Below are 16,459 nucleotides of genomic sequence, written 5' to 3' on the forward strand. Positions count from 1 at the left end.
ATCCAACCAAATGATCAAATGATGTAAAAATACATCAATTTAAAATACAACCATATTACAGAGATACTTCCTTACATTTGATTATAAGGGTGAGACTCAAGGAACCAATGTAAAAGTATGGAATATGTTAAGAGTTCCTAATGGTTCATAGATGGCATAAAAAATTTAAGTGCACTGAATTACATTCTTAGGCTAAAGAAAGAAAGCAGATCTGTACCCAAATGTGCTATCATTCTGTTTCTTTGATAACTGGTGTCAGCTGCTTTGATTTTTATCTTCTAGATAGGATATTTTCTGTCCCTTCTCTTTTAACAAAACCATACAACCTTGGCCCTCAGAAGAAAATAAAATGTCTATTTGCAAAGGCCATATTCTAATGTAACATTAAGGAAAAAAAAAGCCTACAAAAACTCCTTCACCTGAGCGTTTTTATTGTGAAGCAATCCAATCAGCACCTCCTCTTTTAGCACTTTTCTCCACGTTGCACAGGACTCAGCACTTCTTTCACTATGGACATTTTTTTCTCTTAACCGCTTTTGCATCTGATTGACTTGCTTTGCTGCAGCCTTTCTCGAATCAACCTGTTGATACAGAGTAAGTAATAATATATAATAAAAACTTTTGACACTTGTAAAAAAAATGCATTCATGTCTAGATTTTTGAAAACTCTAAATTTGCCAACCTTTGAAAAAAGGAAGGAATAAAAAGGAAACCAGCAAATGGGTGTTACAGAAAAAAATACTAGTTGGCAAGATCCAGACCCTTTCTCATCAATAGAAGACCAATTAAAATTAGTGTCACTGTTGTACACTCTTTAGAAATTACTTCTACAGATAACTTGCTTATTGACAATGGCATTTTTACAGAAAACTGTCACATTTTAAGACTGCACATGAATTCATTATTAACCTTTGCTATGAGTGGATCCCATATACCTTTTTAATTTAAATTCTTATTAATTAGAATCTTAGTTTTCTATCATTGAAGTGAGCCTAATTAATGTGAATGTATAAAAGCAGCTTAGGATGTTGCTTATTTTTTCATACAGGTAATTTTTAACCTTTGGGCAGATGATTAACAGTTTATGTCATCTAATATTGTGTGTATCAGAGGTTAACTTCTACAACAAGCTTGCTGTCTGTAAGGTTTCTTCTTCACACCTTGGTCTTACTTGGGAGATGACTGACTCTCAATAACCTTGAAGTAGACACAGAAATAGAAGGGCAGTTCCCTCAGTACAGGTGGAAGATTGAAAGCCATAGTGAAGACCCTTATGTGAAGTATTTGTTCAGCAGCTTCATGTTTATCACAGCTGAAAGTGCCATCACCTTTTTTCATGGGCTAAATAGGGGGAGAAGATAGGAAGGAACAGCACAAGGGGAAATAATGGAGTAGCCAGAGCCAAACCAAGAATGAATTCCATTGGCTGGGCAAGCAGAGCCTTAATTTGTACTCTCTCGATTTTTAGCTTTTATTGCCAAGTGTGTTCACTCCTTCCCTTTAAAATATGCTGGTGTTTTGCGGATAGGGCTAAGCTGTCACAACACTATTTTCTATTCACCCCTCCTCTCAAATCCCAGCTTCTCAAAGGATAGCAAAGTCACTGCTTTTCAGTAACCTAGAAATCGGAATTATTTCCTAATCACTCAGGGGTTCTTTATTTCCACCACTCAATGATCCCAAACTGCATGAACCACCTTCTGAATCACTCTCTTCCACTGAAATTGTTGTGGTAATAAATGCTCATCATACCACTAGTGTGAAACAAAGGGTTTCCCAAAGCTGTTGTACATGGTTTTACCCTAATAAAACACTGGTTTGCCAATCACTGTGAAAATGTGTTCTGTGATATGAAGGATTAGTTGAGATATTGATTGAGGTTTTTAGTGCCTCCTATATGCTAGGCACTTTAGTTTAACAGTTTTTGGCCTGGGAGCCTCTGATGTACAAACAAAATTAGATTGAATATATTCAGTCCTCTATGAGGCTTCCTGGAAGAGATGATGGCTCCTGGATCTGCTGTCAGTTGGCCAGATGGTTAGGTTGCACTGCCATAGCATTTCTAGCTAATAAACAAAATAACTGTTGATGGAAATTCCTATTTCAAGGAAACTTTTAAAATGGTAGGAGTAAAGTGGGCTGATTAAGTTTAACTCTTGATTGTAACTAAAGTAAAACTTTTTCTCAAAGATATAGAAGTAAATACAGAAAACACCCTGGGTATTTTGTCCAAATAATACTAATAAAAATAAGAGGATACTGTCCAAAATGTGTGTCATTTTCAAGAAAGTGGCTACTCAAATAATGTGTTTTTTATTTAATTTTTCGTTGGCACTTCACAGTTCTGCAAAATCAGGAATACTCTGGACTCCTAAAATTTAATAAGCCAAAAATGTAATTCAGAGTATCTATGCTACTTTTCTCACATACAGATAATAAATACGAAGTTTAACAGAATTATTTTGAGAAAGCTCAAGAAAGAATTTTGTCAGCTTTTAAGCCCAATACAAAGATTACTATAATCAATAATAATATACCCACCCCAGGATTTGATGTGGGGACCTCAGATTTAGAGTAAATAAGGAACAAACTTTTACTTGTCTGAAATTAGGATTGCTTGAACATGTAGCTCTGACCTATGACTACTTCTCTGCCCTGTCAAGTATTTAGGAAGGATGGGTAGCTCATTATGTCCAGGTGTCTATACTGTTACAATGTGGATTCAGCCATCATAATAAAGAGGAAGATATGGATAAACTGCTCAAAGGATCCACTGCTGGCTCTTGAAGAAACAGTTTATTCAATTGTTGAATTGAGGCATTCAGTGCCGCTGGTTTTCCGAGTTGATTTTGGCATTTTCATCTGGGAATTCTAGAGCTTTAGCTTACCTCAATAAACATTCTTACTGAGACATGGTTTCCTTCAGTGAATTTTGGACATTAAATCCCAGTGGATAGAATAAATAGACTGTGGTACTTCTAATGCTAGATTCTTCTAATTTGACAGTGCTACCTCAGGAGCCATCAGAATTATTAGAGAGGGATTTCAGCTATACAAACCGTCATTCTGACTGAGGCAAATATTCCAAGCAAAAGATTTGCTTTCCAGGAAAAAAATATCAGTGTCTCTACTCTCTTGACAAAAATTCATTTCCAATTTAACACTAGTAACAGTATTTGAGGACTTCAAGAATAAGGCTCAGTTTACGTGGAGCAGTTTATGATGCCTAGTAAAACCCAGTATCAGAAAAATACCTCATTTTTCTTTTGCAAAAGGATAGTGTAAGTTTGCTGAGATTCTTGTGATGGGCTATTTTTCTAATACCCAACCAAAACGTATTTTTGTTAATACTAAAAAGACACAACCACTTACACTGAAAGAAATAACATTAAAAAAAAAATCAAAATTTGTAACTCCTTTGAATACTGAATCATAGAAACATTTTATTTATCTAACTGTATGTTTTCTGATCCACTGACTTCTTTTTAAGTATCTATCCAAAAAGAACAAGTTCAGAGATCATTTGTTATTTTGTTAAGTAATCCACGAACAGAATAACAAAACGCTTAATAAGGGATTTCTGTGACTAAAAATAGAGAAGTTTGGGGCCATTCAGAATGATTGACATTCATTCTGGATTTAAAATGATTTTTGTTACAGAACCAATCAATTGGGGAAACTATGCTATACTTGTATTATTCAGGGGAACTGAGTACAGGACAAATTATATTGTTATATTTTGCTTTTGAACATTTTCAAGTTTGGTTTTCATGGCATTATAAAATCTTTAAGCTTTAAAAATAAAGATACTTAAGGTTTAACAACATGCTGAACATATAATTTTACTATAATTATTAAATATATTTGTGTACTTTAAAAAACTATAGAAATAAAGTCATTATTCAATAAATCTTGATCCACTGAGAAACATAGCCTGATATCATCTTACTGTCTGTACATTGAGGTTGGTCATATATTGCTAACAAAAATTAACTAAGGTCTTAAGAATGCATATTATTGTTGGTATTTGCTTTTTACTCATTTTCCAAGTGTTCTAATCAAGAAGGAAGAATAAAGTATTTTTGATTGAGGCTCATTGGAAAAAAAATGTTTTATAATTTATTCTCTGAGTATAAAAGTGGTTTTACAACAAATATCCTTTGAATTTAATGAAACTGAAAATTCTAGTGGATAACAATTTTATATCAGAGGATATAGCTATCAGTTTTTAAAATGGCTTCTTTTATATTTCAATTAAGTTTATGAAACTGAGAAACTACAAAAAAGGAAAAAAGTCTACTTAAATTAGTGTAGATTAAGTGATGACCATTATTGCAAGAGAAATACTGTGTCAAGGAAATGGCTCTTTGTTTTGTTGCAAAAGTGATAAAAACACAAAAGTCAATAAAACTGTTAAAATAAGTCTCAGTAATTACCAAGATCAAAATCCAGTGGCTTTTTATTAAACATGAACTTTTGTTCTGCCTTCTGCAATACGTAAATAGTGCTGACAATTGGTTTGTGAGGCACTTGCAACAATAAAATGTAATTGTATCATGAGAGAAAGGTGACAATCAGGAGATCATGAAAAAATTACATATTCTCACTGGTAGTTAATTAGCCATGCAAAACCTCCTCAAACAGATATTCTCTTCTATTAGGAATGATTACTATGCAGGCCTACAGATGTCAATACCACAGTCATTCAAATACTTCTTTCCCTACTAATTGAAGGTTGTAAAGCTCTGGTGCCAAGGTTTTGCTTCCAAAGAGCTAATTTATGAGTAGAAGGATATTTTATGTCTTCAGTTGCAACAGCTACAAAATTCAGCAAATCAGAACCATCTGTGCACTGATACTTGACTCACCATTCATCTAGCAGCCTATCAGTCACATTAGTTTGTATCCTGCATTCTTGGCTCATGAACACTTGTGATGATCCAAAGTTCATAAGAAATATTAAAAATGAATGGCATCCTGACCCCACCTTATTGTACTTGCATCAGGAAAAATGTTTTTTACATATGGATAGTGTCAAGGAAGGACTGGACATTTAGTTGCCTGTCCATTAATGCTGCTGACAGAAGTCTCAGCTTACCCCCAACCCTTTTAAAAGTTAAGTCCTAATTCTTTTATATTCTTTCAAGTTCTAATTTTTTTTTTTCTGTAAGTTGGTGTAAGGGAGTTTGTTGGAAGATAAAGGAGCAGTTGTAACTTTAAAAATAAAACTTCTTAAAAAGAATTACTTCTATAGATTGAAATATCAGCAGATGCAAATAATCAGGTTAAATCTAAGCATATCACTATCAAATTAAAGAAAAACATGAGAAAAAGCAGTAAATGAAAGTTCTTATGAATAAAGTCAGAATTAACCTTTTATCTTGCCCTAGTCATATCTCTATGACATCAGTGATTGCTTTATTTCTTTAATAGTACACTAAATAGGCCATATATCCTACTATTTTTCTCTAAGAGACAATAGGTCACAACTTTCCACAAAATTTCTTGGAGCTGAATTATGGGAAATAGGAATTAAATGTAATAAGAAACTGGGTTGTCAGACTCATGATGAGACCTATAACAACTTCATTTGGTAGAAAAGCATAATTGTAGGATCCCATGGACTACATTACTTACTTTTTGATTGTTTGGAGTATACACATTTATACTCTCTCCTTTGGTGGAAAATTCCAGTGGTCCTAAAGGCATTCCACCTGGGTTCAGAATTTTCTTGAGCATTTGGTAATTTGGTTTTTCATCATATGCTAAATTATAAGCACATGCCAAATATTGGGCTATTTCACCTGTGAAGCATTAAACATGTCATTCATAATTGGCAAAAATTGTCAATTCATATTTCCTCAAAATCTCAGTCTCAAAATCTCTGTTCTTTCTCACACATGCATGCATGCATATGCACACACACACACACACACATCCTGAACAAAGAATGAACAATTCAATGAAAAGTCCTTTTTAAATGATATCCCAAATGACTGAAATATAGTAATCCAGATTTCAAAAGATGGGAGAAACTAGTAATTTTTTTATAAACCTTTATTGATATACTTACAATACATAATCTTATCAGAGGAAGCAAATTAAAAATATAGTGATTTTGATTTATTGGGTACAACTACTAAGAACTACATGAATAATATATTAGAGTAGACTTGGTTCATACTTTTATGCTGAAGCATTAAATCAGTTAAAAACAAATGTTACTTACGAACTTACCTGAAAGGAACAATATGACTGCAAATTTTAATTAAGGTTTTCATTTTGGGATGATGAACAGGACATAGATATGACCTTGAATTCTATGTTTTTAGACATTGCTGACTTTATAATTCACCAAACCTCCCTTAGGTCCTCCTTACTTAGCTAGCCCAGTGCATCTGCCGCATTGTCTTCTGAGAAAGCAGAAGGATGAGAAGTTACCACCTTTTATTTTTTCTCTAACGTAATCTCTGCCCTAAGACTATACAGTAAACCACCACGCCCATCCAAAAAGTTATGAACTACAAACATAAGTACAATGAGTAGCCAGAAATTATAAACAGTTGCCTTGACACAGATGTAGTTTGCATTTTTGTTTCAGATTGAGGTTCAATCTAGAATTGAGACATACGTAAGTGATAAGACCATATAGGGTTTATTCACTGGCATGTTTTCATGTGTTCACAGAGATGTTTAGATATTCTACAAACTAGTTTTACATGCCTTTCCCTTTCAAAAACTTATTACTGATTCAGGTTATAAGTACCTCTTAACTTTCTCACTAAATTGTCTATATCCCATGCTGGGCAAATCTGGGAAGCTTTGTGGGTTGATAGGGCTGATAGGAGTGATTTTCTAATCCTTCATTTCCCCTCCAGGGCCTACCTCAGTTCAAGTAGGGAACTGCAGAGACACTGGGTTTCACTCCCTACAGGCAAAAACTCTAAAAGGAATGGTCATTACCTCTTTTCTCCATGAAAGTCAGAAAGTGACCATTTTATAATACCCTATTGCCCACAGCTGTCTTCTGGGAACCTAAGGCTGTTGGAGCTGAATGAGGACTCCTGGCTCTAGGGTGGTGGTGTTGATACTGTGGTAACTGAACCCACTTTCTTCCTCTCTAGTGTCCATCAAATTCTGTTATCTACTACTTGGTCCACCAGACCTCTGCTAACTAGCAAATGCTACAGCTTCATCAACTGAAAACTCATGCTTCCAGGAGCCCACCAGGAGCGTCCAGTTCTTGAAGGGATGGCCAAAGAGAAAAATGTTAAATTATAGTCACTACCATTTTAATATATATATCTTATGTTATTCTTTGGTTCTTTCAGGATTGGTATGCCAAGTTTTGTATGTATTACAATTCTATTAGCCAAAATATCCCAAATGGAGGAAAGAGATAAATATGTTGGGAACACTCTACACAAATTGTTGGAAGACAATGGAAGACTTGGCAGCAGTACTGCAAAGCCTTCATGCTTCTGGGCTTGAAAAAAAATTAAGTACCAGTGAGATAGGAGAGGGAGAAAAAAGCCACCTTCATTATAAATTTATTATTATAAACCTAAAGCTTAGACTATTGTGATGTAGTACTAGTTTAAATGCTACCCTTCCAAGAACTGGATTTATTATATTAAGTATAATTTTTAAATTTACTAGCATATTTCCAGAGCTTATAAGACAAAATGCTGTGAGCAGTATGAAATTAAGATATTCTTGAATCTAAGCAAGTGAAATTATTATTATTATTATTATTACTGATTATCATTTCAAGAGATAGAAACTTCAAACATTATTACATTCAGTTGGACATGCACACTACAAACTTCAGGCTGTTTAATAAAATGTCTTAGTATAAAACTGAAGGTGTTCAAAACAAGTGTCTCTAAAATATGCCACTTTGTCCTGTGGACTGTTTTGAGCTGAAGGCAATCAAGACCCTGTGGATTCATGAGAAACTTCTGCCCCTCCCTTAAGCACCTAGAAGAATCTAAATTGGGGCCTTTACCAAAATGAGTTTGTACCAGAGATAAATTTTATCTGAGTGACCCATCTGTATGGCAGGGCAAACATCTAATTACCAAATACCTGCTTTTCTTATTGGTGAATTGCCCTCCTCCCCTTTAAAGCCCCAAGCCCCTATCCCACTCCTCAGCCCAGGAGGGCATAAATATCTCATTTAACCTTTCCATCTTTAAACCTCTCATGTATGTGGGGTTCCTGTATATACAAAATTAAATTTCATTTTCTCCTATTAATCTGTCTCATGTCAATTTGATTTTTATAACATCAAGAAGAACCTTGAAGGGCAGAAAATTTTTCCTCCCCAACAAACTTTTTGTAAATTGGATTGATTTTCATGCTTGCAATACCCACTCTCCTAGGCACAACCAAATAACTTGAGACCTTCAGTTAATATTAAAGTTTCAACATTTTGTGCTTTAGGAACAGATACCTGCATTTTATAAAATAATAGCACAGACTCAAATAAATAGTTTTACTGAAAAAACAGGAACCTGGCACTCTTCCTATCATTTATCACTTAATCTTCTTATCTCAAGCAGCAAAAATGTCACAGAATATACAGGGGCCCACAAGCATTTACTCCGTACAACTCTGAGCATCTAGGTTTTCTTTTTTCTAAGCCTAAACTGAGCAGTTATGTTATGTGTAGGAGGAACAGGAAAAGTAAGGGAGATATACACTTACAACGTTTTTTGACATCTCCCCATCTCTCTTTTTTGCTCTCCTATTGAGTGAAACAAAAACTGTATGACTTGGTAAAAATGCCAGTAAGAGTATTAGCCAAAAAGGAATATTGGCATTCTGACCAGGGTACTCAGTACAGTTAGAAAAGTGAAAAACTTTCATCCTTTAGCCCATCCCCACAATTGAAAATACTGTCCTGATCAACCCCTCCAACAGAAGAAAAGGGACTATACAAAGAGCGACACAGAGGACTGACACTGGGGCAGACTTATGGGGCTTGGGAAATGGAGGTAGGAAAGCAGGACTGGTTTGTCCTCTTGTTACCTATGGAAATGAAAACTTTGGTTTCTTGTCAAAGAAGGGCTGTAAATGTAAGTTTAAGATGATTTAACGCTACTTTTTAACTCTCAGATGGAAACTGATATTATTTGACCTTAGCAAGAGGGTCATTGTACATATTTACTTTTGTAAGTCAGCTAAAAGCTAACGTTGAGATTGTCCAATATAAATAGAGAGCAAGAGTCATTCTGTTTATCTGTATCTGAGAAAAAGCAAGCAAGACAACAGAAGTGGGCTCTTTTCTACAAGACAGTCAAACTCAGTTGTTAGATTGGTGCTGAACACTGTACCATGCATGCCCATGTAAAAGACAGGCACTTGAGTAATTCTGAATTGACTATTTTTACTGATAATACGGTCAATTAAAGAATTATCAAACACTCTATATTAATTTGAAAAAGAAAACCATTTAATGATAAATACCTCCAAGTTTCAAAGTTATATGCCTTTGCCAATCCAAAATTATTTTGCTGGCTGTTAAGTTGGTATAACCCAAGTCTAAACAGTATTCAAGTGTTTAAGTAATGATTTAGGTTTTTGAATTACTGATTTGAAAGTATTCTTTCCTTAGATCAACTTTATTTTATTTAAGCAATATACAGAGGAGCAAAACCAGAAAGTCAACTTGAGAAATACTAGATACAGTTGACTATTATACCTATGCATGATTCTCAAAATATGTATCTAAAATAAAACAAAATCAGCAAAGCCTAGAATACTGCCTAAATATTTTCATGTGACATTGTATTTGAATGTCAAAGAGAATCTAAACACCCCCTTCTCTAGCAACCTATCTGTAACCCTGAAGAGTTTCCTCTCACCCTGTGGAAAGGAGGAGGTGGATTAAGCAAAAGCTAAAAACAAGAATGACACATGTAGTGACCTGTAAACCACACAGGAAAAAGCAGAAGTTACCATTTGACTTACAGCAACTGCTTCTGGAAGGAGCCCATTGAAGCACTGACTCAGGGAGTTCATCCAACAGCCTAAAACAAAGTAAAGTGATGCACAATTGTTTGTAATCCTGTGATTCACTGTTTTGATTAGAAAACAAAACTAGAATTCTGTGTTGGTGTGTCACCAATATTGTGATTTCCAATACTTTTTTTCACCTACCCATAATGAGTAAGAGGGCAAGATGGGGACAGGGGTGAGAGAATCCCTCAGTTCTCACTGATCGATTTCATAGCAATCACTAAGAAACTAAATGTAGAATTACAGCTTAAATGCTTTAATTCAGAGTTTGTAGATGTAGAAGTAGGGGTATCTGTCTTAAAAAACAAAAAATACATAGAAAAAATCTGAATTTTCAGGATATTTTTCCTCAGGTACTTACCATTGTGGAGGGGTAAATTATTTAATTATTTATGTATATTATTCTCCATTGGGCAGTGTTTTATGCCATCCTATAATTAAACAGGTTAACAAGAAATATCCAAAGGACAAAATAAAAATGCGTTATTCTAATATGTTCCAGTGTTTTAGATGGAAAGTTTTCATAACAAGATCAATTTACTTAAGTTGCTTCACCCACAAATATATATACATTCAACTAAAATTATGGATATGAATTTTTGATTCACAACTCTGACAGAGGCAGAATTGCACAACAAATGCACTGATGTAATATCAACCTATGTCAGGAAAATAAAGGGCATAAGGGAGATATAGTATTATGGTTGTATATGCAAGCATGACCTTACAGGGAAATCAGTGTTATGCCTTCTCAGCAAGCTGAGTAAATTGTGATTATGTATTATGTATTATAAGAAGTTTGAAAATATCTATGGATTACCTTAATTATAAACTTTATAATATGATAATAGCTTTAATGGGTTGTAGGTTTATAATAAACATATCAAAATAAAGATATTAATACCCCAAAATGTAAATGGAGGTTGTGTTTATTAGCATTACATTTTACTATTATACATGATGTCTTATTGTTTGGGCATATTCATTAAATATCTACAATGAATACATCTATATATGCATATTAACAGGGCTAAAATTGTATTAGTCTTAGTAAAAAAAAATAGATACAATCATTAGAATTAAAATGCTAGTTTTTAAAATAAAGTACATTATTCAAATTAAATTGAGGAGAAAAATTGGATATGAGACTGTTTATATGTGCCGATTACTATGCTTTGACTTGACCCATTTATTGAAAAATGTCAGTTACATGAGGGTTAATATGGGCACACCAATTACTGCAGTAAATAACTGATTAGATTGTTCTAATATTGACTTATATAAATGTGTTAGTTTTAGAAGAGGGGCTAGGACGATCAAGATTCCATGTGGAGAAATATTTCATATAATGTATGTCAGTATTTAAAAATGTAGTCTATTATTCTGCATCTGCAGGCTATCCTTTCTCTCTATAAAGAACTAATGCTACACTGAATTTGAAGATTGATTTCTAGGGAGCAGCTATTCCTTTTGTAAACTTCTGTTGTGACTTGCCCTACTTAAAACATAGCTGCCTTTCCTAGTTGTGATATATCTGTGGATAACTACTGTTATGCATATCTTGGTATATAATGAAAAACTGAAAATTTTATGCTACATGCAATTGACTTTTTCTTTGGCCTGATCAATGAAAAAATGGTAAAATAGTAACATATTCTATTCTCAGTCTGACCTAATTCTCATGCTAACAGATTCTAGGTGATAAAAACTGAGTATGAATATTGAAAATGTTTATGTGGCTGCAAGATTCTCGTTTATAAACACCTCATATAAAAATTTTGTTTCTTCCTTAAGAAACAAAATATACTCCCTCCAAGATACAGAATTAAAAAGGAGGTATGTTGTTTTCACTTGAAAAATGTAAGCCTTATTTTTCCCATTTCACATTTCTGCTTTGCACAGTTAATATGAATCACACCAAGCTCAGACTGTCTCCATATACTTACATAATGCTAATTTGAAAATATTCTTCCTTGAAAATACCACCACCTAGAATATAAGCTTTAGAAAACACCATGTAGAGGAACGAATATTTCACTTTATATTTTACATTACAACTTATGTACATGTGATTTTATAGGTATTAATTTAATGGAATTTATGTCGGTAAACTGTTTTTTTTTAAACATTTTTCATATTTAAGAAATTTGCTTTGGTTATCATCTTGGGTGAATGACAGTCTTCTCTAGGATATTAACTCCCTTTAATGTATCCCTTCAGACCTGTTGCTGTACATGATAGAATACTTGAAAAGCTGTACTTTGTTTTAGCAGTCTGAACAGCCACAGGGTCCTTCAGGTTCCGTTCCCAGGGCAGTTTCCCACATAACCACCGCAGCAGGCAGTAGCCAACGATTTCAAGGTCACTTCGTCTGGACAGAGCTAGAGAAGCAAGCATTAAGAGAGAAAGAAGCAGAATAAGCAAGTTTTGAGAAATAGAGAAATCAGTGAATGAACTACCACTGATGAAATATGTAAAAGCCAAATGGGCAGTATGTTTTGTTTGTTCAGCTGGAGTAAAACTTAAACGCCCAGGCATTTGGCCCCAGTCCACAGTCAGTGACTTGTTGCTGTTGAAAGTAAGGGTCAGTTTCCTCACCTCCTCCAACTTCATCCTTCCTTAGTCTGGCCTGTCATATGAACTTGATCTCCATGGCCTCTGACATGATCCAGACAACCCATAACCTGGCACCAACACTTTCTCAAAGAGCCAAGCAGTAAAACAAAGAAATAAATGTCTGCAGCTAAATTGCTAACATATGTTACAGGAAGTCCATGGGGTCTGCATTGGTCATGCAGAGACCCTCAGAGTGCAGACTAAACACTGATGGCCTTTCCTGTTGCACTCACACTACTAGCAATTGAAGTTGAAGAATATGGCAAAACTGCCATCTAGTGTGCAGTATTAAAACACAGGTCTGTCTGAAGAGTTTTCAACTAAATGAAAGTACAGGATAAAATACGCTTACAGTTTGGGGTACACGGTTCTAAAATTTTGCAAATATTCTTTTTAGATATAAGGAATACTAAGGTAAAATTCTAGTCATGCATCCTGAAAATAAAATAAAGGTGAAGCAATGATGTGCATGTAAGTGGTGGGAAGTAGATTTTGAAGCAAACAGATGCTTTCAGAATTGAATGTGGTGGTAGCTTATAAATAAAAGAACATTTTTAGGCCACTGTAAATATTTTTATTGAACTATTAAATGTTGAAGACCAGTTCTATCATAACTTACTGTATTTTTTAAAGTGCCTTATTTCAAATGATGGACAATGAAATCTAAGAAACATCAAATATAACAAATATTACTGAAATAAAGATTAAAACATTAACAAAATTCCAAAACATTAACAAGAAAGACTCATTTTTATAACCATTACAAATTGTTGTGAAATAGGCCGGTATTTACATTTCTACCGTTGCTTGAATGTTCATCTGCGTAGGGATATAAAATCTCCTAAGTGCAATATGTGGCTGTTAAATCTGCTGTAAACAGGTACCCTATTTTATTATTTTTCATTAAAGGAACTCTGAAAAGTCACTCAGTAAATGTAGTTTTTAATTTAAAAAGTCTTCTACTAAAGAACAATGCTGCTAGCACATCGTAACTACTTTTGGTTACCATACATAAGCTAATATAACAGCAGAAGACAAGATTAGCTCTTGCACACACTCTATCTTAACTATATTACAGTACTGGATTATTAGAGGCCCTTCCATTTAGCAGAATGCTGTAGTCCCATGGGTGCCATATACTTCCTGCGCAAGCTTCAACAATGTCCTAATGCAAGACTTGGCTCTCCTATGAAAATACAAACAATCTTCTACCATGCTGTTCTGTAGTGATTTCTTCAGTAATAAATCTCCCACTAATAATGGAATGGTTCCATTTGTACAGATGTGTTCACTAGTCCCTTTTCCATTACGGCAATTCCTGATTACCCACTTAAAAAAATTCAGATCCTTTAATTTTCCAAAAATTATATTCTGGCACCTGTTTGGACTACATAGGCTACACACAAGAAGGAGGCCCTTTGAGGGAAAAACAATCAGAATTAAAATGGAATGAACCTTCCCAGACACTTCCCCTCACCCGTCAACTGAGGGATTAATTGATATGAAGCTGTAAGTAATGACAAGTCATTTAGATTTCTGAAGTCAATCTTTCATAAACTGGTCTTCATCTGAAATAGCCCTTGGAGAGTTAACTTTACTTCACTATCATAGTTTGGTCTTACCCGAATTAAAATACATGATCACACTTTTCAGCCTTTATTTTTCTTTTAATACATATATACACTAATGACTATGATTAGGTAAATGTTTTATCAGTGTTTCCACTAAACTCTGTAGAAATACAAGGTAATGTTAAATAAAAATCCTGCCTTCACTCCTCCCACCATTAAAGAGTAAGTATACTTCTCCCTGAGATTCCCTCCAGGAGGATAAATGGCAAAGTTTCATGTGTTTCAGTGAAGTTAAATTCTAAGATTCTACCAGTGATTTTATCTTCTTTACAGCTATTGCACACAGAAGAGTAACTTTAATATCTGTTAAATTAATTAAAAATAAATATTTTAGATGACAATATTAGCATCTATGTGTGTGTAATTAACAATGAATTGATCATTTATCTAATTGACTTTAAAATACACAATCAAAATAGAGGTGATATGACAATTACTGAATCTAGGAATTGAATATTTGGATATTCACTATATTATTTCAATATAGTTAAAATTAAAATGCTGAAAATAAAAAACAAGAATTGATCATAGTTGAAGAGGTCTATTAATATCTAATGATATAAAAATTAAAATGCTGAAAATAAAGAACAAGAATTGATCATAGTTGAAGAGGTCTATTAATATCTAATGATATAAAAAATTTTTTTATTTGCAAGTTGAAAAATATGGATTTTTTTGGTAAAGTTTGCATTTCCGTATAATTTAAAATAGGTTCTTCAGTTACATTTGATACTTAATCTTTAATAGCATATTTTCATATAGGTTTCTTTTAAGATGAAACTTTTATTTATGGTGCTACTCCTTGGAAATGTAGCAAGATTCAGTTATTAATGTTTTTTTCTCCACACTCTTGTTAGTTTCTAAATAAAATTTTGCATCTAATTTTAATTAGCTTATTAATATGGAACATGTAAATGACTTTTTTCATTGAAAGCCTGTGGTGTTCTCAACTGCTCAACATTTCTAAAGTACTGCTAAGAGTAGCAATAACAACAAGAAAAAACAATAGCACAGGTGAGAATCTGAATTCTATTCACTAGAAAGCAGATTCCAGAAACACCTGACATTAGAATGCATAAGTAAAATGAAAATAATTGACTTAACTTACAGAGCTGCTACTGTGCAGATCTCTCTGCTTTTATATTATCTCATTTAATCATCTTAGCATTCACATAGGTAAGTATGATTAACCCTCTTGACAAGTAGGAGTCTCAGAGAGATTAATAACTTGCTTAGTATCAGAGCAAAAATTGACAGAGCTGTGACTTGAAATCCAAGCCTTTCAGAATCCAAAGCCTACACTCAATTTAGTAATTACTTTGCTTCCATCGTTAGTTCTAACACCATTTAAACAACATATGTATTCTACTTCATAGTTAGGGAAGTATTTGAAGCAGCCATTTTAACTTAAAAACACCAAAAGACACACTGACACAAAGACAGTTGTTCTGGCAAGGAGTAAACAAGCAGCAGATCCTAAAGTCTAAGCTGTTAACACTAAAAAATTTTTCACAACTTTCATGAAGACTATTTCTTTTAAACTACTTCATTCTAATGAAGTGTGTCTAGTTTAAACATTAACTTATAAAGTGTTAAGTGGTTCTTCCAAGCTGCTATGAGAACAACAGACAAGTTACCTTAGAGAATTTGTCCTTATTGTAATGATAAACTTGAATAAAATTATCTGGGCCCAATTCACTGAATGGAATGAAAGAGACATTGGGAGATAAAGTAAGTGTTAATCTCAAGATGGATCAGGTTATTTCCCTAAAGTATTTCCTGTTTACTTTTATTTCTTATATAGAGTAACATTATGAAGTAAAACAAGGTTTGGTAGGAAATAATAAAGTAAATTTGAAAAAGTAGAATATATCTCAGTAAGATGCTCAACTGATGAAGTGAATGGTGACTAAGGAATGAAGTTTTTTTTTAATTTTTCCATCTAGTAACCTGTATTATTCAATATTTTGTCAATTCAGATGTATAAAGAGCTAGAAAATTTCATGATGGTTACAAATTATTGCAACTTTAAAAAGGATATTAGGAAAGTAAAATACCATATGTCACATTTCAAATAAAATATTAAAACCAGGTCTCTCTCATTTTTTTTCAGTACCTTTTATATTTTAAGCTTTAGATTTTTTGGGAAACATTACTGTGTGAGACTTAGGAAAAGTTACTCAACAGAA

The 16,459-nt window shown here is 33.6% G+C and overlaps 2 protein-coding genes across 4 annotated transcripts in view; one reads left to right on the forward strand and one right to left on the reverse strand.

Annotated features, from left to right (window-relative positions):
- The window catches only part of FANCL (FA complementation group L), a 124,874-nt gene that overhangs the window by 104,314 nt on the left and 4,101 nt on the right, over window positions 1-16,459 (forward strand). The gene's annotated exons all lie outside the window — the stretch shown is intronic.
- Window positions 1-16,459, reverse strand: part of VRK2 (VRK serine/threonine kinase 2) — a 126,130-nt gene that overhangs the window by 19,375 nt on the left and 90,296 nt on the right. The window contains exons 9-12 of one of the 2 annotated variants that reach the window (XM_036926002.2): window positions 12,284-12,404; window positions 9,964-10,034; window positions 5,638-5,804; window positions 420-581 (exon numbers count right to left, since the gene is read on the reverse strand). In XM_036926002.2, coding sequence (XP_036781897.2) covers window positions 420-581; window positions 5,638-5,804; window positions 9,964-10,034; window positions 12,284-12,404 — 521 coding nt within the window. The remainder of the gene's footprint in view (window positions 1-419; window positions 582-5,637; window positions 5,805-9,963; window positions 10,035-12,283; window positions 12,405-16,459) is intronic. The other variant, XM_036926003.2, reaches the window with a different exon arrangement.

Source organism: Manis pentadactyla, chromosome 2 (genome assembly GCF_030020395.1).
Source record: "Manis pentadactyla isolate mManPen7 chromosome 2, mManPen7.hap1, whole genome shotgun sequence".
NCBI lineage: Eukaryota > Metazoa > Chordata > Mammalia > Pholidota > Manidae > Manis > Manis pentadactyla.